The 22,629-nt window shown below is 41.0% G+C and overlaps 2 protein-coding genes across 8 annotated transcripts; one reads left to right on the top strand and one right to left on the bottom strand.

Moving 5' to 3' along the window:
* Positions 1-1,833: 1,833 nt before the first annotated feature.
* On the bottom strand, positions 1,834-9,702 carry LOC115725896. Of its 3 annotated transcripts, none has more exons than XM_048275866.1 (8): positions 8,032-9,702; positions 6,723-7,083; positions 6,378-6,462; positions 6,064-6,120; positions 5,214-5,273; positions 4,912-5,130; positions 3,042-4,529; positions 1,834-2,530 (listed from the first exon to the last, which is right to left on the bottom strand). In XM_048275866.1, exons 1-8 carry the CDS (start codon positions 9,632-9,634, stop codon positions 2,117-2,119), a joined length of 4,287 nt encoding a protein of 1,428 aa, XP_048131823.1. In that variant the 5' UTR covers positions 9,635-9,702; the 3' UTR covers positions 1,834-2,116. The 3 variants fall into 3 exon arrangements, with proteins under 3 accessions (XP_048131823.1, XP_048131822.1, XP_030511413.1); XM_048275865.1 differs by having other exon boundaries at positions 1,834-2,536; XM_030655553.2 differs by having other exon boundaries at positions 1,834-2,539.
* Positions 9,703-14,262: 4,560 nt separating this feature from the next.
* Positions 14,263-22,379, top strand: LOC115725904 (tRNA wybutosine-synthesizing protein 2/3/4). 5 transcript variants are annotated; one of them, XM_048276927.1, is made up of 10 exons: positions 14,263-15,045; positions 15,949-16,348; positions 16,724-17,908; positions 18,070-18,199; positions 18,595-18,906; positions 19,073-19,210; positions 19,961-20,037; positions 21,186-21,292; positions 21,369-21,494; positions 22,332-22,379. In XM_048276927.1, the coding sequence occupies exons 1-9, from the start codon at positions 14,274-14,276 to the stop codon at positions 21,473-21,475; spliced, it is 3,228 nt and encodes a 1,075-aa protein (XP_048132884.1). In that variant the 5' UTR covers positions 14,263-14,273; the 3' UTR covers positions 21,476-21,494; positions 22,332-22,379. The 5 variants fall into 5 exon arrangements, with proteins under 5 accessions (XP_048132884.1, XP_030511426.1, XP_048132888.1 ...); XM_030655566.2 differs by having other exon boundaries at positions 18,595-18,830; positions 19,075-19,210; positions 21,369-21,490; XM_048276931.1 differs by lacking the exons at positions 19,073-19,210; positions 19,961-20,037; positions 21,186-21,292; positions 21,369-21,494; positions 22,332-22,379 and adding an exon at positions 19,251-19,929 and having other exon boundaries at positions 18,595-18,830.
* The last annotated feature ends 250 nt before the right edge of the window (positions 22,380-22,629 follow it).

A 22,629-nucleotide genomic window follows, 5' to 3' on the forward strand; every position in this document is an offset into this window, starting at 1 on the left:
TTGGAGCCAAGTGAAGGGTGAAGCATGGGGAGATTTATGGGTGCGTTTGGTTCCGCTTTTCAAGAGGCTTTTGGCCTGCAAAGCCCTATGAAAAAATGTTTGGGTGTTTGAGCCCTTTCAAGGGGCATTTGGCCAAATGCCAGCTGAAAAGCTCAATGCTAGTGGAGACCAAAATTGAATTTTCAGCATTTTCAGAATGCTAAAAGCTACGTTAATGAAAATTAGTCAGTTACCTATTTTGCACTTAAAACCTTACTAAAAATCCATTTTTACTCCTTTTTAAAAGTGATTCTAGATTGCTGCTGTTCATTAAGGGCAAGCGAAAGGCCGACGAGGCTAAATCTAACCAGCAAATCGCGTGACGCCTGGGGTTCCACAACCCAGGCGATGACGTCGCGCGACCTAGGCAAGACTCTCGTCGGGGGTGGCCCAAGGTGCAACGGCCGTTGGCGCTAGATCTAGCTCACCGGCAGCCCAATCCCTTCGCCGGAGAGTTTTTATTTTCATTTTTGCAAACAGAAAATTAAAGCCAAATCCCTTTGCAATTTTTTTTTTTCCAAACGCTAGTTTAACTCACAGTTGTTTTACAATGGATGTTTACCACACAAAATAAGTACCCAAGTAACTTATGGATCTGGTAATATTGAAGCACCCTTCCTGTTGTCCCTACCATTCTCATCCCAAAGTAAGACTAATAGTATCTTAAGTAGAAGTCATCCTAGGAGTGAGACCGGGCCTCGGTGTATATATTTCCCAGGGAAGTCTCAAAGTTCATTAACCAGAGACCTGGTGCTTCGTGAAGAGCGAGCAGGTTGGGGTTTGACCTTGCCCCTACTGAAGAAGTCACACATTAGGGGGAAAAAAAACAATTGTTGCCCGGTTCATGGTAAGCTACTAGCCTACTCCTATGAACTAGAAATGTCCTAGCCCACCCTAAATGGCACCACTTTAGGGATCAAATCTAGCCTTCACTATAAGGTCAAACCCCAACCTTCACTCGCTCTTCACAAAGCACCGGGTCTCTTTAGTAATGAACTTCGAGACTTTCCTGGGAAATATATACAACAAGGCCCGGTCTCACTCCTAGGATAACCCATCTGAAATTACAGTGAAAATGTAGTCCCCCACATGAATAGTTTATTTACCTTCACAGAACGAATCTGAGTTCATGTTTAAGCTCCATCATTCGCTCTGCTTAAGGCTAATTCTGGAATCGTCGAACCACATCAAGCTGGACCTGAATCAAGTTCACTATAACACAAACATAAGCTGGTCAGGGACAAACCCCTCATCTTATTTGCAGGTCCTACAGAATTTATAGAAAGTAAAGGAGTTCATAACATCTACGAAATACAAGAACTAAATGGACCTGAGTCTCGTTCACTGGTTCAAAAGCTCCCACAGTTGCAACGCCATTCCCTCTTACGACCTGCAGGATCAGAGGTGAGATTGTTAGTGTTGATATGATGGTAAGTGAGGTTCAAAATGCATTACACGCCAAGTAGCTCCCTGAGCACCAAGGATATCAAGCTAATGTGCACTATACACAGAAGCACGGACGGCTCGTTCACCTGAAGAAAATCTCATAAGCAAATCCGACAGGCCACTACTGTGACTATGAGTTTGAAAAGAACTTTTACCATTCCACATTCAAATTCACCAACTCATAATCTTTAGTATCATGAGCTGCACACAAATTGAATGTATGCCTCGCGGGATGTAATCTCAGCAATGTAGTCCAGACCGTGGACAGTAAACAATATAAACCTAAAAACATTCACTTGTCATAAAGAAGAAATAAATCCATGAGAGAGAGAGAGAGAGAGAGAGCTCTGAGACAACAAGATTTGAGAGGTCATGTTCATTTCTTCATGCCTTTTGTCGAGGAGATATTCACACAACAGGACTAGCATTCAAGCCCCATCCTAAATCAAAAAAATATTCCCAGCATTTTCACTGTACTTAAATCTCACATAAATGGTGATTTGTCCGTCATCCCCCCACTAGGGCAAATGGGCAACTCTGAACATCATTCGATCCATGCTGTGCACAAAGTAGTACAAAATTGGAGGATACAGACATTTCTTTACTATTTACAGCGTCCGAATCAACCACTCTACATAGCAATTCCTACTTCTGGATTTGCATTGCTCCTGCACGTCCTCTTTCGAGGCCGCTTGTTGGGGATGGTGGAAGTGCCCAAATCAAGCTGTTTTGCTGCCTCCGTAGCTTGGTCATGTACCTGCTCTATATTATTTCTAATGCATGTTTTTGTCTTCTTGCAGGATCTGTTCGGACGAGGAGAACAATTCTTACGAGCCTGAGTTTCAACAGTTGGATTTGGACAGCCTCGCAACCTTGGATCCAAACTCAACCATGATTTACTCGCCGTGTCTCCCCCCTCGCAAGTGAGACCCAACTTTAAGGAAGGAAGGCTGCTGTTTCCAGGTGCAGCATCATTGGATTTACGACAACCATTTCCCAGTCCAGGCTGATGATCCTCCACCACCACCTTCTCTGCCGCAGAGCTCTGGACCTCCTACCAAGAAGCCATTACAAGATCCAAAGACAATTTCAGAACACTAGCATAACAATTTAGATTATGGAAACATTCAATTTCACATCACTAAAGGAAGCTTAATATGCATGCATGAGACAGTGAGGGAAAAAATTAGTGCTGAACATCAGATAAGGGTTTAGCAGGACATATTGCCAAAAGAAAATAATCACGAACCAAATTAAAAGTAAAATATAATTGCAACATTAAGAAATGTTCCAACGAGGTAAGTCCACCAAAGTGAGAGGATAAAGAATGAAGATAGCAACATGACATCATTATAATCAACTGTATATCAGAAACCAGACAAGCAACTGTCTGAAAGACCTATGCACTAGGTTATAACCAAACCAAATGAATCATATTAACACCTACTATACACTATATGAATGTCATGACTTATCAGATTAGCATAAACAACAAATTCTGCACCCTAAGCACTAGAAAACAACTTGGCATGAAGAGGCCAGAAATGAGTATGCACCCTGTTATATGTATCAGCAACAATCTCCATGCTTGATTCCTCCTCTCCTTCAGAATCAGCCATTTCCTCGCATTCAAATTCTACATGTTCTTCCATTTCTTCATCAGAGTCGCTCAACTCTTCCTGTTCCATAACAATTCCCGGATGAGACTCATCCCCTGCCAAATCCATGTTGCATTGAACAGCATCATTTGGTCTGCTCGACATTTGGGATCCTGAAATCAAGTCACTTCTAACCGAAGACAGATTTTCAGGCTGCTCATCAAAAGGACCACTTGTTTGTTGGCCCTTAAGCAAAGTTCCAGATTTTGTTGAATGCTTGATGGGCAGTACAAGTTTATGAGTAGCCCCAGCATTCCTTCCTATTGCCTTTTCCAATATGGATGAAGAACTTAGGTGTATATCTAGGTCCAATTCACTAGCTCTATCTACACAAGAAGAAAGATCAGTGCCAGGAGTCAATGAGCCACCACTGGCTGGCACTTTAGCCAGGACAGCATCAGAAACAGGCTGGTGAGCTGTTGAATTAGCAGATGTTAAATCAGTGTTCACCTCTTCAGTTCCTTGAAGTAGTGGATGGAAGTCAATTCCACTGAGACCAATATCGGAAGCAGAGTCCCTAGGCCTAAAAGATCTGTCATTGTTGAGCTGGTGAGGACTATGGAAAAGACTAAGATTTAATTGAGGCTGGCTTCCACAAGAAAAACTTATAGGGGCAGGAGCAAGGGTATTGCAGTTTGATGGGTAATAAGGCAGTCGCCCATCCTCAGGGACCTGGAAGAGTAGGGGATGCATCTGGGAATCAGAATCAATGCCCCTTTCCTCATTGATGGTTTTCTCCTTGAAGACTCTTGATTCTTCTCGCGGGAAACACGCAACAGAATCATTCAGAGACCTACTTTTGCTCTGTTGGGTAGCTGGCATGTCTCCAACCTTTGCTGCATGACATGGTCGATTATCTGCACTCTCAGTAATAGTGGAAGCTGCTCCATCACGGCTTAGATATGCATACTGAGAAATAACACGAACATTCTGAGGAAGATTCACTGGGGGCAAGTTTGGTGCTAATTTTACTAAGCGTGCGTTGTCAGTTTGACGACCTCTATTTGAAAGGAGACCGAATGGAGATTTGGGTGCTGTAAAACTTGTGTCAGAAACTGGATGAAATGGTACCAAGGCACCATGCATATTATTATGGATGACACGAGATGCAGAATAAGTATTCTGAAAACTTGATGCAATTGGAAACTGATGCGTGCTTCCAGCGTGGCATTGTGTTTCATAATGTATGTCATAAGCAGCCTCTTCCCTCATGCCATGGAGGCCACCTTTTCCCACATAAGAGCGAGGTTGTTTGAAAGAAGTGTGAGATGATGGCCCTGGTCTCCAGTCCACTAAAAATCCCTCGTGTACATAAGCTTCCTCAGGGTCATCAACGCAATCGTCTTCACAACTGTTCTCCGCGCCAGCATGCTCCACCTGATAGTCCTGCAACCAATGGCAAATCCCCTTGAACATTGTTATGGAAAGAAAGGCAAAGGGAGGCAGAAATTTATCAACATATGATGAAAGCTCCTTGGTCAATTTAAGACTAAATTTGTGCTCTTTTCCACTTAATAGTCCCAACGTGATTGGAGAAGTTGAATATGGACGGAAGCTTTTCTTACTAAAGGGACTACAAACCACATAATTAGATTATGGCACCAACTGAGACTCATCACATGAGTACAATGTAATCAAAAGCCATTTCTCCACAAATACCCACTTGCAAGACTGTTGTATTAGCAGCATATTTGTGAAGTGGACAGATGTGAAGGAACGACTGAAAATACACAAATGAGTTCTATGTTTAAAAGTGAAATTTGCAGACCTTCTCAGACGCATTTAGCCAACTCGCTTGATCTGCACTTCTGCGCCTTCTCCGTTCTGCTTCATATGCCCTTCTCTTCTCCTTTTTAGTTGGATTCTGTTTGTATGACTTCTGAGTTCCCAAGGCAACTCGCCATTGACGAGGTAATAAGGATGGATCTCTATGTGGCACAATGAATTTGCATACTGACATCCAGTCAAGTTTATAAATCTTGAACCCCTGGAATTATTTGTCACAGGTCAGATAAGGCTTTCTATAAAAAGGCAAGCAGATTCCACAGGATGAACAACTTCAGAATTTACCTCCTGTATATATTGAATCTCTTCCGCGGTCAATGGAGAGGTTTTCATCCTCCTTACTGCCTACAAATGGTTATTAGGGTCAAAATAACGTGCTATTAATAGAAAGAGATATCTCAGAAATTCGCATTAAAGATCTCTCTTTTCCTTGATTTTTTCTTTATTTCGTTTGCATAAAGAAAAGTGAACCAGGTCTCGAGACACAATGCTTTTAAAATCAATACAATTGATGTTTGAAGTCCAAATCACTAGTGTAACATCAATCGGAAATACTTCCAACTACTTGATTGTATGTTCTGATACCAATGTCCTAGACACGAGAATGACATCGGTCATTTCTGGTCTATATCTGTTTCTTTTCTGTTTTCTTTTCTATTGATTACATCCATTATCTCAAGTTCTGGAGTAAAATAAACTCTGCTTTAACCTGAGTAACGGTTCCTACCTTGAGCCCTGATAAGATAATCTCCTTAAAATGGAAACCTCAAGTGAGGCCCAATTATACTTTTGCAACCGCTGCTCCTTCCAAAATTATACATTTACATTTTTTTAACTATTTCATATTAATAGCCTCCGTAACACCTCAAAAAAAGGAACAAACTGTCCAGTTTACAATAGCTTATTGTCAATCTCATTCAAGACAAATCCATCTGTTTCACTTATTGATTTTGAAAAAAGGGATACACAGTAAGAGAGATGCAAAAATAATAATAATCTAATACTTAATGTCACTTTTGCCTCATTTATGAATTGTCTCAATTTTGGCCCTAGGTAACTAAATAATGCTAGCCACGTATCCTGTGCACAAATCAATAACTATGAATCATAAGTTGACTATTGTAGAAACACACACCTTTATGGGATTCTCTGGAGCCTTGGATGAGCAGCGATTCTTCTGCCGGACAAAAATCTGCAACAGATATATTCATGATGATGCCATTATAGACTTAAACAGGCATACAAAGCCTGGAACTCAGTCAAAACAATCTCCTCACTAAGCACAATAAAAAACTACAAACTTATTTCATCAACTGTCGGAACTTTCGTAAATAAACCAGCTTAACATGTTGTAATGAGTAAATAATTCCAGAAAAACTTCTGCTCAGGGAAAAAGGTTACCTAAAAGGTTTTACCCATATAACAAGTGCCACAAGGCCCAAAAAGTACCTGATGCTTAGACTTGCAAGGAAGAAATCGTTGCTGAATTGCCTTCCAATCCGTATTAAATTCCATTATCCCCAATGCAAGTAGCCTGCACCATTATCATGCATAATGGGGTCAAAACTTTTGTTACTTCTGACATTACAACAGTCAAGCTGTAAAACTTCCACAGACGTCAAACAAGTATACATAGAGCAGACACAGACTCACAGTTACTTTCTGCCCCAATCAATTTCCAATTAATTTCTGTTTACAGTTCTACTGCATAAAACCTATCTTACCATTCTTCTACCTTAAAAAGATTCACTCTAAACTAGTGAGAAATGACAAAAATAGCAGTAGGCAACTTACTCATCCTCAGCATCGGTGAAAAGCACCCTGTTTGCCACAGCAGAAGGGGGTGGTTTATGAGGGAAAAGTGCTCGATTAAACACTGGAAAGAATATCTGAGCCAGCTTTGCAACATCCCTCTCGACTAAGGCAACTGATTGCTTCTTTGCACTTTCCACAATTGCCGCAGCTAGTGATCTCTTAAGTGGATGATGACCAGAGGAAGGGGAACCAGTCCGAGCATTTGATGGAGAAGCTCCACTTAAAACTTGAATATCAACTTCTACAGCCGACAAAGAGCTGGAAATGGGGAACAGAGGCTCCCTTTCAGAGCGGATATCACAGGTAGATTCAACATGCCATCGCCGCTGCTCCTTGACAACTATCACGATAAATACAAGCCAATTAAACTAAGCTCTCTCTCCTATTATGGGTATTACAAAAACAAAAACCAATATCCCTGACAGAGGAAATAGACTGTTGTTTATTAATTCGTTTGTTACCTACTGTTTAAAAATTGTCAAGCCAATTAAGTTGGCATAACTTTTGTTTAACTTACTAAAAAAAAAAACTAAAACCAATAATTTGCATTATTTCATTAGTCATCTACATTACCTAGGTTGTATATAAAGGAAACAGCTTACAACTCCATTCATATCCTACCACACACAGATCTACAAATAACAATTGTATTCTATAGCTTAGACTTTCATCTATTGAACTCATAAATTACGCAATGCATCTTCAGATTGGACAACATGAGAGAATCTCAATTCTACCAAATGGTTCACACTTTTTTATGGGTAAGTCAATTTCATTTCTTCATCAAACAAAGAGGGTAGTTCAATCCAACTACAAGCCACAATACATCAAGCCATCACTTACAACCAAAATCCAAGTAGTCGCACAATTACCAAAACACCAACACCATATCCCAGCTGACAAGAGGGATTCATCTAAAATATCCCAATCAAATACAAACCAGTCAAAGAAAAGACAGATCATTGAACTGAATTGCCAATTAGAACATAAGGCTGTAGCCAAGACAGAATCAACTTTGTGCTGCAGCAGTTTATGCACTTCAATTCTAAACCTTACTGCAAACATAAGCGGTTCACATTTAACACCATCTTTAAATTAAAGATCTAACATTCCCAGTTTGGTAAGCTCTACAGTTAAATTTGCACTTGATCTAGAACTCCAAACTATCGCAATTGATTCGGTTTGAAATCTCTCCAGAAGAGACCAAACTGATCTGGGAACACCCTCATATCCTACTGAAACCTAATATCCAAATAGATTAAGAACGACTAAGTTGCAAACAGCTTACCAATACGCAGATCATCGATGTAAGTCTTCACTAAATTGAGTGGAGCTACATCCAAAACCGATAGTACAGGGCCACTTATATTTGGCAACCAAACAGAATCCGCCACTGCTCGAGAACCTAAAGCCTGACTGCCAGCATATTCCCCATGTCCTTGACCCTGGGAATCATTTAGAGTTGCCAGCATCTGATTATTCGTGGAAGAGGTAACCCTCTGAGCTTCTAACGTAGGAGCAGATACCAAAGTGTGTTGTGCCATGTTTGATCTTTTAGAACCCTCAGATGTTGATGAACAAACATATGCAGGGGAAAAGCATATACTGGGATACGGTATGCTTCTCCGAGCTACCATCTGATCACGTTTATGAAGCATTTGCAAAATCAATTCTTCAACCTGTGATGCAATGTGTTGCCGAGGGGGATCGAGAACGCAAAGAGAATATATTTGAATAAGAAGCTGCACGTGCTCATGTATTAGACAATACAACTGGCCTATCTGATTAGGAGCAAACCCATTTATGCAACCAGCATTGGCTGTTAAAGATGCATAGTTCAGAGGAGCATCAGCCATAGAAGGTTGTCCGCTCAATGCTGGTAAATATGAAGTCGATCCAACAGGCACTAATGGTAAGAGGGGACGCAATGGCCTCTTCCCATGTTGAAGAAGCTTCTTTTTACACTCTGCAGAGGTGTTTTTACCTCTGTTCTGCCGTGTCTCAGGCCGCCTTCTGGAACACTCATAATTTCCTTTTGTGGTTTTATCACTAGGTCTGTCATCAAGGTCACTCTCAAGTGCCTCTTCGAGTTCAATCTCAAAGTCAGCATCATTATCCTCATCTTCATCATCGACATTTGCAGTTTCTGGAGTTGGATGACCATCGCCATCTACACCTAATAAAACAGCTGCAAGAAATTTTTTATACTCTTCTTCATCATCAACATTTTGAATATCATCATCATCATCCGTCTCTTGGAGAAAACTCTCAAGTTCATCGAGAGTAAAACTTGCCAGAGAATAACGAGCCCTTGTACGCTTGCAAATAGCATCCTCATCATCAGAGTGCGTTAACAGTTTCCAGCTATTTGTAGCTTCCTCAACCATGTCACCATGGGAGTCAGGTCTCCTGCTCATATAATCTTCCTTTCCTTGTAAATGCCCATTTTCAGCTTGAGATAGGATCTCTGAATCTGTCTTAGAGAGGCTTCCGGCAACAAGTTCGGGCAATTCTTGCTCACACACTAGTTTAGGGGAAAGGGTATCCAGCACCAAATTTCCCCCCTCACAATGCTCAGAATCTTCAACAACAAAACTCGGACCCTCATCAGTCAACTCTGATGAACAAATTTCTGCTGTCTGTAAAGGTCTAACCCCGTTTTCCACAGCATCACCATCTATTCCTTCAATTTCAGAGCTCAGACTTGATGAAGCATCTGGTGAAGGTGTTTCCTTTAGAAAGGGATTGAAATCTACATCTTCATCCTCGTCTTCCTCCTCATCAGCTTTTGCTGGACTTTTGGGCCATTCATCTAAGTTTGAACTGGTGGGCTCAGTGTCAGCTTGACTAGTATGGCCACCTTTGCCAGGAGAATTCGCACAAGACGACATCTCATCAATTTTGTAGTGACATAAATGCTCAACGAGTATGCATAATCTTTCTTCTTAAGACAAAAGAATTATGCCATTCCCTGAACACGAAAGCAACACAAAAGATACAACTTTAGATGTTGACATAACTCGAGGCATAAAGCTTTGACCAGTGCATGTGTTCGGATTGCCTAAAAAAAAAACAACACATGGTTATCCTCCACCGTTCCCTCACAACAGACAACTAAACAACCCGCAATCATTGCCACAGGCAAGAATTACCCACTCAATCAATAGCTCATAAGAAGCATACGACAACTGTACAGACAAATACGAGTGAGAAACACATAATACTTGCATTGCGCTCGAGTGTCACAATCCAATGATAGAGTCTTTCCAGAGGACTCAAATTACAGGAACAATCACCTAGGATCACGACATTCATGCACACAGCCAAGAACTGTCTGTGAATCCCAGAATTACGATTCACGCAAGCACGAATTATTTTCATTAGGGCACGAGGCGGTACAGTATCGAATGGCGTGAAGGGAGTGCATAACAGAAACGCATTTAGGAAAACAGGATTTGGAAGGTCGAGGAGTCGGTTCGGGGATCTGACAAGCGCACACGCACGCACGCGGAGGGGTGGGGGAGCGAGGCTCACCTTGTTTTCGACGGCGAATCGGCGAGCCAGGCCCGGCGACGGCGAACATTGGCGGCGAAATCGGCGTCGACGTGCTGCAAGGAGACGAGAGGGGCGGAGCGCAGATAGGAGAGAAAGAGACCCGTTACCGAAGAAGGCGGAGTTTATTGGCTGTTGGGCCTGTGGGATGGGCCTGGTCTCTTCAAGCCCAAACTCTGTCCTCCGGCTTGGCCCATGTGCCTCTCTTCGGTCACCGAGCAAGGAGGATCGGTTTCAAGGTGAGTAGATTTTAGACGAGAACAGGAGAAGGTTTTCAGGTTTTGGAAAGAGACCGACCCCATTTTACCCTTGAACCGACCCAGGGCTTTATCTTATTATATATACAATATGCATGTGTTAAATAAAAATTATATTCATAATTTTTTTTTTCCAGTCCAGAAAAAATAATGAATATAATTTTTTTTTTCACTTAAGTGTAGCATGTCAGATATATTCGATTTTAGTAGAGCCGACAATATGGGTCATATGCCCATTTTCCGACTCATTTTGAGAAGACCCCACTCTATATGGGTAACACTTTTTTTTCTAAAATGGGATAAAATGGGTTAAAAAACTAAAGTCAAAAAAACAGGTTAAAATATGGGTTATCTTTTTGACCCATATTTTAACCCATTTTTCAACTCTACGTCACTCGGAAAAAAGGCGAACCCCACACTTTGGAAGCCATTGGAGTCTTCATCTCTGTTTCTTTCTTCTTCACCGAGTCCGAAAGTAACGAACACAGAGGAAGATCGCTCGACGAAGACTACTTCCGCCGCGACGGACACCTGCGAGCGTCTAGCTCGTCCGGAATTCTCTGTTCAATCTTTACGCGTCCGAAGGCGGTGACATGACACTTTGCCGCCGGATGTTCGACGAAATGCCCCAAAGAGACGTTGTGTCGTGGACTGTCCTCATCACCGCATACACGAAGGTTAGGAGGTTCGATGATGTCTTGACGGCGTTCGAGCGGATGTTGCTATCCAAGTTAAACCCGAATCAGGTGGTCACGATGGTGAATCCGTTGGCCGCTTGTTCGAGAGTTCGTGAGGTCGCCGGCCTCGGATGGAGGAGGGAGGAGGAGTCGTAGAGGGGGAGGAGGAAGGAGGAAAAAATAAAAAAATAAAAAAGGAAAACGAAAAAATAAAAAAGGAAACGCTTAAGAAATACGGGATCCGGTATGGGTTGGGTATGGGTTGGATCGGGTATAGGTCATAAAATTTGTATTGTATAGAAATGGGTCAAAACGGGTTATATGGGTCAATATGGGTCGGACCATAATCGACCCGATCCAAACTCAACCCGACCCACCCGTTTGACACCACTAGATTTTAGTAAATATGTTATATATTAAAAGAAGTATAAAAGAATTTACTTAGACTACGTTTGTGAAAAATGAATAATTGAAAAAAATAATTACTTCAATCCACGATGAAAATACATTTTGTTCAGCCATTAGAAATAATTATTAAAAAAAAAATTAAATCATTTATTTTTCACGAAATAAATGCAACTTTAAAGTAATGAGTAAAGCGGTTCAAAATCGATTCGGTTCTGGATTTTATCTTGAAACCGGCCTTGCCGATTCTAGTTGTCAATTTTTTAAGGTTGCGCATGGTAACTATACTATTCCAGAAAACTAATTCTGATTAAAATGACTTTTAAGATTCTGTTCATGGATGAGTTTTAAAGAATCAGAACGTGTTTGATTATTGCCCAAAATTTCTGTTCCTGGAATAAAAACGCATTTGATAACTGCACAAAATTTCTGTTTCAAAAAATTGTTTCTCTTCCTAATTTTTTTTCATTTAAGTCAAATAACTATGTAGTTATTTTGTAAAATGTCATCCTAAATTGAAAATTAATTTCACAATGCACACTAAAATAATTTAAAATACATTTTTTTTAGGATGTCATAAATGAAACATAAATTTTGATACATTACGTTTGAAGTTCGATTGAAGCATGTGACAATTCCCATATTAAGAATTCATTTTTTTTCTTTAAATATTGTGTTGTCCAAAATACATATAAACATAGCAGCCGAATAATCAAATTATCCACTGACAAAAAAAACAAAAACAAATTATCCTCCTTGATACGAGGTACAAGTCCTTCACTATCATTTTGTAGCTTTTGTCCTAAATCCAAGTGGTTGTTTAGCTTCAACTTCACGTGCAGATATTTACATTTTGTGACGCACGGCTACGAGTATATATATTACCATCCACATGTTAGATGCTATAATCTTTCGTGACATTTTTTTGCAAAAGAGTGAAATCTAGGAAATTTAGGCTTAAATTTATGAAAATGAGATTAAACTAGCCAATATAAGCTTATTCTATTTTTATGGAAATTTAGGACTTTTTTTTTGTGACTTTTAAAAAATTTCTAATTTTGTTAAAATAATTTATTTTTATTTTATTTTATTTTTATTAGGTTAGGGAAAAGTAACTAAAGAACTGGAAGGGAAAAGTGAGAGATATGAGACTTCATTTTGTTTTGTGATTCTCAAAAGTGATTCTTTTTCCAGTAATCAAATTTTTTTTTATTCTGGATTTTGCTTTAAAGCTGATTTTGGGAACGTAATCAGAATCAAATTTATTTGCGTTATCAAACGCAATTTTCATCCTTTTTTGTTTCCAGAATTAGAGAATGAGAATGGTTACCATATAGGCCCTGAGTAGACTAGCCAACCGATTTGGAGCATATATGATATAATTGGAAATCATTCGGTCAAGGCCGGTTCGTCCGGACCCATCTCTCTGCGATCTGACTTTGAACCGGCCAAGTAAGGCCGATTGGGGCCGGTGCTCGGATTGAACCGGCCCGTTGATTCCCCCTAGAACGGTGTTTGACTGGTCAGCTATGAAGCACCGACACGTGAAGAAGGCAACCGCGTCGGTGTCGGACACGCATCGGACACGGACACACGTCCGACACGCTCCGATACGCGTCCGACACGCGGTCAACGCGTGTCGGAGATCTGACACGGAGTCAACGCCAGTGACACGCTCGGGACACGCGAGTCGGAGAGGAAGGAGGGCGTGAAAAGTACTGATCTGGAGCCATGACAGAGATGAAGGAGAGAGCCGGCGACCGCAAGTCGGTGGAGAAGGACTGCGGGGAAAGCGCGGATCTGGAGGAGAAGACAGAGTGCAGAGTTGTAGGTAGAAGCAGATGCAGCGACGAGTAGAAAGCGAGCCAGCGCCAGAGCGAGCAGAGAGCGAACGCCGGAGGAGAGACGAGGCAGCTAAAATCACGGAGGTCGTCGTCGCCGTCGCCGTCGCCGTCGCTTGCTTCGCGAGACAGAGAGGTAGGGGCGAGGCAAGATGAGAGAGAGCGCTGGGAAGACACAGGATGAGAAGAGAAGATGAGAGAGGAGAGAGAGCGTTAGCGTGGGGAATGAGATATTTCCTAAAAGTAAAGAGAGAGTGGGGGAGGGGGGAGGGGGGGGCAACACAAAATCAGAGAGAGGGGAGAGATCGTTGGGAAAACGCAAGATGAGAAGATGAAGATGAGAGAGCCATTGACGTGGGGAAGACGAAAGATGACGGGAGAAAGTGAGAGAGCGTTCAGTCTGTGTCTCATCAAGTCATTTCGGGAAGCATCCTTCGGTCAAGTGATTCATTTTTCTTTTTTATTTTATTATCTTTTTTCCTTGATTGGCTGAGCTTAAATTACGGGCTGAATTACAGTAGAAATTTATTTTTTATTTTTTGTAAATTCTCTATTTCTATAAAATGTCATAAAAATAATAAATTATCTTTGTATATAAAAAATATTCTTTTAATATACCACGTGTCCCAACGTGTCGGAATTCTCTATTTTTTGAGAAAGGGCGTGTCGGCGTGTCGTGTCGTGTCGTGTCCCGTGTCCGTGTCGTGTCAGTGCTACATAGCTGGTCAGGTTGCACTTACACTTGCAGTGCGGTCTTTCCAATATATACTTCGATCGAGAGAGTGAGTGAGGCCGACGATGGAGTTTGAGAAGAGGAAAGCGGCGGCGCTCGCGTCCCTCGGCTGCTCCGAGACCGACAAGTCGCCGAAGGGCTCGTTGGACGCTCCCATCGTCCCTCTCCTCACCACCATCAACCACCACCCTTCCTACTTCACGACCAGCTCCTGCAGCGGCCGCATCTCCATCCTCTCCCAACCTCCCGCCGCCGCCGCCGCCAAGAATAAGAAGGCTCGCGGCGGGACCTGGCTCTACATCTCCCACGACCCCGCCGATCCCGACTCTGTGTTGTCTTCGCTTTTCCCGGCCGAGCCTCGGCCGAACCAGTGCGACTCGTCCGAGCTGGTGTTTCGGTTCGAGCCGCTCATCGTGGCGGTCGATTGCAGGGACTTGAGCGCGGCGCAGCTGCTGGTGTCCACTGCCATCGCCTGCGGGTTCCGGGAGTCGGGGATCACCAGCGCGAGCAAGAGGGTGATCGTCGCCATCCGGTGTTCGATTCGGATGGAAGTGCCGTTGGGAGATACGCGGGAGATTGTAGTGTCGCGTGAGTATGTGAAGTTCCTCGTCGGAGTGGCGAACGAGAAGATGGAGGCGAACAGGAGGAGGACCGAGAAGTTCCATCAAACGTTGCGGACGATTTGGAGTTCAGAGGGCGAAGTTAATGGTGCTGGTGATGAGAAGACTGAGAGTGTGTCAAGGGATGCTGAGAGTTTAAAAGAGTGTGAGTGTGAGACTGTTACTTGTGTTGGGAGTTCCGAAGCTGGTGCTTCTTTGGATGGAAATGCCAGAGATGGTGAGACCTCCAATTCATTACATGTTCTGTGATTCGGTTGCGATTAATTGCTTGCAATATTGTTTTGGTGTAAATGAATCTGGTAAAATCAAAAGCGAATGATCGGCTTCAATCATTCACTTTTGATGTTCGATGACGTTTATAAATGGTTGGCTATTTTCGGTCAATCAACTGGTTTAGTATTTGCGACATTCATGTTGCTTCGCTGCTGCAACTGTGTCACATTAAATGGCAAAGCCTACTGATCACACTTGTAATGTCTTAATACATTTTCTTTTCGTTTCGTAAAAAAAAAAGGCTAATCGAATTGCCAGTTCGAGGGATAATCTTATCATATGCTACTCTGCTTCTGGTGCAAGTTTCTTTGCGGATGCCTTGTTTGTTATCATCTATGCTTTGTCTAAGTATCAGCTTGTATATGTGGAGAAGATACAAAGATACAACTTGCGGTTAGATTTGATGGATTCAGGATGATTTAGGAGCTACAGCGAGCAATAAATGTACTTATAGGGATCTATAATAAAGACCAAATTTTCTTATCACCAACTGGTTAAGCAAGAAATTTCTTATAGAGCAAGTGATAATTTGTATAGATGCCTTTTTCTTATAATTGAATGGTTCACAAGAAATTGCTTTTAGGAGGTCTGGCTGCCCTGCAATCTCTACAATTTATAATTATATGTAAAATGCTGACTTTCAAAAAGCTCTCTTTCCTTGTGCCTATATCCTTTCATGTTTCACATGATAAAGGCTGCACAGTCCCAAACTGTGAGTGGGGAGCTAAAGTTTTTAGGTCATGTCTATTGAAATCCATTACGGAGTGACTGTATATTAATCTGGTTTTGATTGCAGGAAGCTTTCCTATTAGATGCAAGCAAGTCTGAGTTTTTGAACAATTGGCAGGGCCTGCAGTGCATCAGGATTGCAGCTTGTCTATTACTCCCCTGAAAATTCTGGGTGAACCTCATGAGAAACTATTCCTGTGGGGTCACTCTGCCTGCACAGTGGATAGGAGAAACCGTGAAGAACTTCTTGTTTTTGGTGGTTTTGGAGGAATGGGAAGGCATGCAAGAAGAAATGACTGTTTACTTCTTGATCCATCATTCTGCACGTTAGAGACTATTGCTGTCAGAAGTGCTCCATCTCCACGAATGGGCCATACAGCATCAGTGGTTGGAGATCAAATGTTTGTCATTGGTGGCCGGACTGATCCATTGAATATTCTAAGTGATGTATGGGTCTTCAACACAGCTACTAATGAATGGAAATTGTTAAACTGCAATGGTCATGTATTTCCTCCAAGGTATTGCCAAGTGGTGATTTGCTGCAAGAGAGTTTCTTAATCATAATCTTTTTGGCATTTAGCATTGATATCATTAAGTCTTCAACACCACCTTTTTCCCACTATAAAGTGTACAGAACCAAATTTTTATGGTTGCTTAGTTATCGTACTTTGGATTGTTTTTCCTTTTAATACCTTGCTCAAAATTGAGTTTAATTTGAGAGCTTTGGAGTTTTCTTTTGCTGCATGTACTTAATTGAACCTGGATCTACATGCAAATACTTACAGAACATCATCCTTGCTTTTGTCCATGTCATGCATGCCTACAACGTACGTTTACTCCAAAAGCACATATTTGTCATACTTAGCTTTTAAATTAATCCAAACATTGAACAGGCATCGCCATTCAGCGGCTGTTTTAGGTTTGAAGATTTTTGTATATGGTGGAGTGAACAATGAATCAATCTGTTCATCCTGCTTTATCTTGGATACAAGCAATCTATGCTGGGAAGAATGTGCGGTAGGTGGGGATCAGCCATGTGCTCGTCATTCACACTCTATGGTGGCATACGGATCAAAGGTTTTCATGTTTGGAGGATATGATGGTGAAAAAGCATTGGGAGATTTACACAGCTTTGACATTCAGGCATGTGCTTGGCAAAGGGAGAAGACATTGGGCAAAGGACCACATGCGAGGTTCTCTCATTCAATGTTTGTCTACAAGCATTATATAGGCATCATTGGCGGTTGTCCTGTCAAACAGCATCTTCAAGAGTTGTCACTGCTTGATCTGCAGCTGCAAAGCTGGAAGCTTGTGACACTCAATTCGGTCAGCAGATATTTGTTTGTGCGTACTACAGTGAACATCGTCGGCGATGATCTTGTCGTGATTGGGGGTGGGGCATCTTGTTATGCATTTGGAACAAATTTTAGTGAGCCCATGAAAATTAACCTGATCCGCTTAGATAGCTCAAGTCACAGTAGGCTGTCTGATGGAGACAAGCACCCTTGCCGTCAAGGAGAGGTAACTGAGGAAATACATGGTCTGCATCAGGGTCAAGGTCTACGACTTAAGCATGCTCAAAGTTTAGGTGAGAATTCTGACTTAAAATTTGAAGAAGCAATTAATATGGTAGGACCTCAGACAAATCCCATGAATTGGCTTCTACAAGTTGAAAGAAACCTTGCAAAGCTAGCAAAGGACTTATTGAAGAAGTTTGGATGGTTGGATATGGGGAGGAAGGTATATGCCTGTGAGGATGGGACACATATTTGTTTCCCTGTGACTGAAAAATTTTATGCTCTGTATGAGAAACAGGATCATCGAGCAGATGTTTTTGAGGAGCTAAATGTGCTCTGTTCTTCAAAACAACCATTAGAATCAGATGTCTTGTTGAATCAGAATCGCTGGTCAGCTGCCTTGAATCTTTTAAAGCAAGGTGGTGCAAGTACGCTGGTTGATAGAATTGGAGAAGTCAGAAAAGTTGCTAGATCTCCATATGTTGTGATGAGGGAAGCAGTTGCTGTGCTAGTTAAGCAGAGAGGGTTATCGGAAGAACTTCTTGAGCAGCTTCCCACAAGGTTCGTGTTTCAAAGACTAGGGAATTTGGTGTCTGACTATCAGTTTACTTGATCAAAGCACACAATGTTCCCTTATTGTTCTATGTATCTCTTCAAGAGTGTTTTTAATGTGAGTTCAATTTTATGTCATCTTCTCGACTGTGTTCTGTTTTCTGCTTCAGATGGGAACGGCTGGGAGATATTGTTGTTCTTCCAGAAACATCCTTCAAGGATCCAATTTGGGAGACAATTGGTGAGGAGCTTTGGCCCATTATTGCCAAAGTCCTCAATACTCGTCGCCTTGCTCGCCAGGTAAGTTTTGTGCTGATATTTACTGGTTTCTCCTTCCTTATCCTTTTGGGGGTTCTGAAGGTGGCTTCAAGAAGTGCATCTATAATTAGTGCATTCTTTGTATATGTTAAAAATCTGAATTGAGAAAGTATGTAGCATATGTATAGTAACATTTTTTTTTGGGGTATTGTTCCCTTTATATCTGACCGCTTTTCTGAAGCTTTCACCCTCGTTTTCCATAGAGCTGGAAATGCCTTTGCAAAACATGCCTCTCAGATTGTTCTCCGATGTTTAGAAACCTGGTTCTCTTCTACTAGTTGACTTAAAAATCACGATTCATCTTGTTTTGAAATCTTCTGGTGCATTTATGTGTGTCTTTTCTTTGATTTTGGAATAAATTTTGTTGGCTTTTGTAGGGCTATGTTGCACGTACTTCTACAAGGGACAGTGCTCTGAAGATCCTCTTTGGTGATGATGGTTGGGTTGCCCACCGTGAAAATGGTATCTTGTATTCTTTTGATGCCACTAAGTGCATGTTCTCGTGGGGCAATCTTTCCGAGAAGCTTCGCATGGCTTGTCTAGATTGTCGAGGTGAAGTTGTTGTTGATTTGTTTGCTGGAATTGGATACTTTGTGTTGCCCTTCCTTGTTAGGTATGATCAACTCTTATTCACCTTCAATTTGGCAGTGGGTATCATGAAAATGAAAAAAATGAGGTTTTTCATTATAAGCCGCAATATCTGACCAATATAAATCTGGTAGATTTTGACAGTGTGTGGTTATTCATGCTGATTATTTGCCAACAAGGAATCTGTGATAATTAGTATTAATGTCTCTTGCACTTTTAGTTGTTCTTTTTAATTTTATCTGCTTCTTACAAGATTGTTTGTGGATCAGGGCTCAGGCTAAGCTAGTATATGCCTGTGAGTGGAACCCTCATGCCATTGAGGCGCTTCGTCAGAATTTGCAGGCCAATTCGGTTGATGATCGCTGTGTCATACTTGAAGGAGATAATCGGATCACAGCACCCAAGGTGGGATTTATTTCTACTTAATATGTATTTTTTTTGTTTGCCTAGCGTAATTCTGTATCCACTTGCTCTGAAGTAAGTTAAGGAGGTAATTTATGAATGATTTACATTTGACTTCATGTAATACATTTGAAAAGTGACAGCTGACTTCGAATAGCTAATTCTACTGAGTCTGAACTCTGAAGAAGATTTGAATGATACTGACCTTGGAGGGACTATTCCTGGAAGTCTTTAATACATTGGAATTTGCTTTCAATTTATGTGGGGATCATGTTTCTTGTACAAATGTGACTTGGCATCTTTTAGTTCTTTCAGGCAGACCTGGTTAGTAGTATGTGCTTGGAGTTTGATTCTCAATTAGTGAATGGGTTCGCTGATGATTTTACATGTCCTGCACAGAGTAAATGTGCTACTTTAAACTTTTGCATTGAGCAACTCTTTTTTGACGAGACTCATCTAGTCAACTTACATAATCTTGGCTCTAAAATTACTTGCGAATGCTTTAGGTTCTTCTCTTTGTTGTAAAGCATTAGATTTAACTTTAAAAGGTATAACCATTTTTGTTTATAATTGACTAACCATGTGTATTTCTGATGTATTGGCTGATGAAGTGTCCTCTTGTGGATTGGGTTTGTTTGTATTCTACAATCTAGATATTCTAACCTATGGTTTTTGGAACAAGCATATGGAGATACTGTGGATCGTATAAATAAACTTTGCGTCTGATATTTACTCCTTGATGCTTTCTTATAGGGAGTTGCTGATCGAGTGTGTCTTGGTCTCCTTCCATCGAGTGAGGGCAGTTGGGTAACTGCTATAAGGGCATTAAGGTGACTTTTGACTTTCCTTGCACTATATTCTCCATAATTGTCACTAGCTGTCCAGAAGAATATTGAGAGATGATCTTGCATGATGAGAAGCTGAAAATTTCTCGGGCTTATGCTTTCAGAGTCAAAGTGTTTGTGTGGCACAATTTCAGGGATACTAATGTTCTTCTGAAGCTAGAAATTATGAACATCATCGTGGAGTAATCACATGTTTACTGAATGTATTTCTTTTTTACCTGTGAATTGAATTGTCAACAAATGGAATTCAAAAGGGGATTGCAACCACCTATGATAGGAAAGTTTTATGGTTAGAGCATATTCCTAAATTTGTTGATGAAGTTTCTTTCAAATGAAGATATTGTGTGATGCTCTCATTCCCCCAAGCTCCTTGCTATCTTTATCTCCTGTTTCTGAGGATCATGAGACAGGTTGTCACCTTTTGCAGTCCTTGCTTAAGCAGACCATGTGGAGGAGCAGTTTCATTATATTACCTCCAGCCAATTTAATGTTTGACTTTCAATTATTAGCCGTGCCTTAGTATAGATTTGAAACATTGAAGATCATTCATTCATGCAGGTAACTGATCAGAATGGTGGGGGCTTGGTTCTTTCTGCATGTTAATCCTTCATCTCATGCAATGACAATCCACTATACAATGACAATGGACACTTGCATTAGCTTGTTCAATTTGGAAAAGGAGGTCATCTTTACTATTGACATAAATGGGAGGTAGGCACTAGCAGAGTTGGGAAAGGAGACAATTGGAGGGAGTGGGTAGTTACTTAGATATTTAGCATAGTTTTCAGGATATACATATAAGACATTCATTGCAGTGAAGAAAAAAGGTTGTGTTTTTGCTTTTCTTTGTTTTTATTCAATTCACTGATTATCATGTGACATGAACTGAACTCGAGTGGTTTTGAAAATCACCCCTGTGAGAGTTTGATGTTTAGTGCAGCGTAGGCTCGATAAAATTGAATGCGATGCACTGTTAGAAAATTAGGTTCAGCATCGAATGTTCTGCACTAGATTGTCAAGTACGACATTGTCATCTTTTTTTATGATTCATGTGATGGATAATGTATTTTTAAGCTTGAGTAGAGTCATGAGTTTTTTAGTCTACCCACATAAAGTCAGTTCCATCAATATAGGAAGGAAGGCGGCACGCTACATGTGCATGGAAATGTAAAGGATTCAGAGGAGAGTACATGGGCGGAGTATGTTTCACGATTAGTGCATGACATTGCTAAAACCGAAGGTAAGTACTTGTACTAAAAAGATCAGTTGAATGTGGAATATGAGCCAACACTGTTGTGGTTGCTGGTTCTTCTCAGGACATCCTTGGGAAATTGTAATAGAACATGTGGAGAGAGTGAAGTGGTATGCACCGCACATTCGCCATCTTGTTATCGACGTTAGATGCAGACATATTCAGAGTTAGTCATGATCATACAAGGTATGTTCGGTATTTCAGAATGAAAGTTTAGGTTACGTGATGCGAGAAGATAGGTAGGTAGAGGCAGAGTGAAAAGAGAGGATGTGGTTGCACTGGATTATCAATTGGTTTTGTGAAGAGTATTTGTCATGGTATTATTGTGCTTTCATTCGAGAAAAAAGTATTTTCTTCGCATTTCATTTAAGCATGCTTTACCATGTTTGGCACATGTTTGTCCAATTACTTATCATGGTTTCCACTTGAAATTAGTGCATTTGATGTAATCAAACTTGGGCTACAACTTCTATGGATTTCCACTATAACACCGACAAGAATATGATGAGTTATGCTACAAGATTATAGTGCATAACAGGCATGTGTCATGCCTTGTGTGTTGGGGTGCACCACAGTATAGTTAGCCGTAGTGATAACTGCCTATGGAATTCTTTCCTTTTAGTCAAGAATATTCTCATGTGATCTATTTTGACATAGCTACAAAACCAAAATAAAATACTTTTCGGATGTCATAAATTTCTAAAATTATGATGGAATATAAGAGTGGTATTCATGGGATTGTGATTCGGTGGGAAATACTCTTGGACGACTTATTCTTCGTTCAAATAGCATTTTCTTGTTATGAAAACTCTTTATATGAAAACTCTTGATGTGAGAATTTATAGGAATTCTCATCTATAACTTTATCATTTAATTAGACATCTTACTCGCATATCATGAATGGGAACACACTGAACTCTCTATTTAGTACCCTGTGGCAGATTTTAATTTATTTAGTTTGCATGTATTACATAATTCTTTTGAGTGTGTGGTGATCGACATTAGTTGTTTATTGTTTCTTTTGCAGTAAGTCAATGACCTCCAAGAAACCTCAACAAATGTGATGTTGGATGGCGAAAATTATTGCATTTAGCACCGCAAATTTTCAATATATCCTCGAGGAACGAGATGCATTGAAAACTGAGTTTTAAGAAGGCAACCCTGCTCAACAAGGGAGAGACATGGAGGCTGGTAGGGTTTGGAAGGAAAAGGCTTTGCTGTAGAAGACATCGTCATTACCTTCTACGGGTTCACCAGGAGATCTCGATTCTCCGATCGTAATCGGTCGTTGTCAAGTACGTTATGTCGCATCTCCTGTACGTGAC

Source organism: Rhodamnia argentea, chromosome 3 (assembly GCF_020921035.1).
Source record: "Rhodamnia argentea isolate NSW1041297 chromosome 3, ASM2092103v1, whole genome shotgun sequence".
Taxonomy (NCBI): domain Eukaryota; kingdom Viridiplantae; phylum Streptophyta; class Magnoliopsida; order Myrtales; family Myrtaceae; genus Rhodamnia; species Rhodamnia argentea.

Coding starts and splice junctions, on each gene's coding strand:
- LOC115725896 (XM_030655553.2), bottom strand. CDS start 9,634: ATGTCGTCTTGTGCGAATTCTCCTGGCAAAGGTGGCCATACTAGTCAA. Junction 6,121..6,377: donor CTTGCAAGTCTAAGCATCAG/GTACTTTTTGGG, acceptor TATCTGTTGCAG/ATTTTTGTCCGGCAGAAGAA. Junction 4,530..4,911: donor GGCTAAATGCGTCTGAGAAG/GTCTGCAAATTT, acceptor CATTGGTTGCAG/GACTATCAGGTGGAGCATGC.
- LOC115725904 (XM_048276927.1), top strand. CDS start 14,274: ATGGAGTTTGAGAAGAGGAAAGCGGCGGCGCTCGCGTCCCTCGGCTGC. Junction 15,046..15,948: donor GGATGGAAATGCCAGAGATG/GTGAGACCTCCA, acceptor AACAATTGGCAG/GGCCTGCAGTGCATCAGGAT. Junction 20,038..21,185: donor ACTGCTATAAGGGCATTAAG/GTGACTTTTGAC, acceptor CCATCAATATAG/GAAGGAAGGCGGCACGCTAC.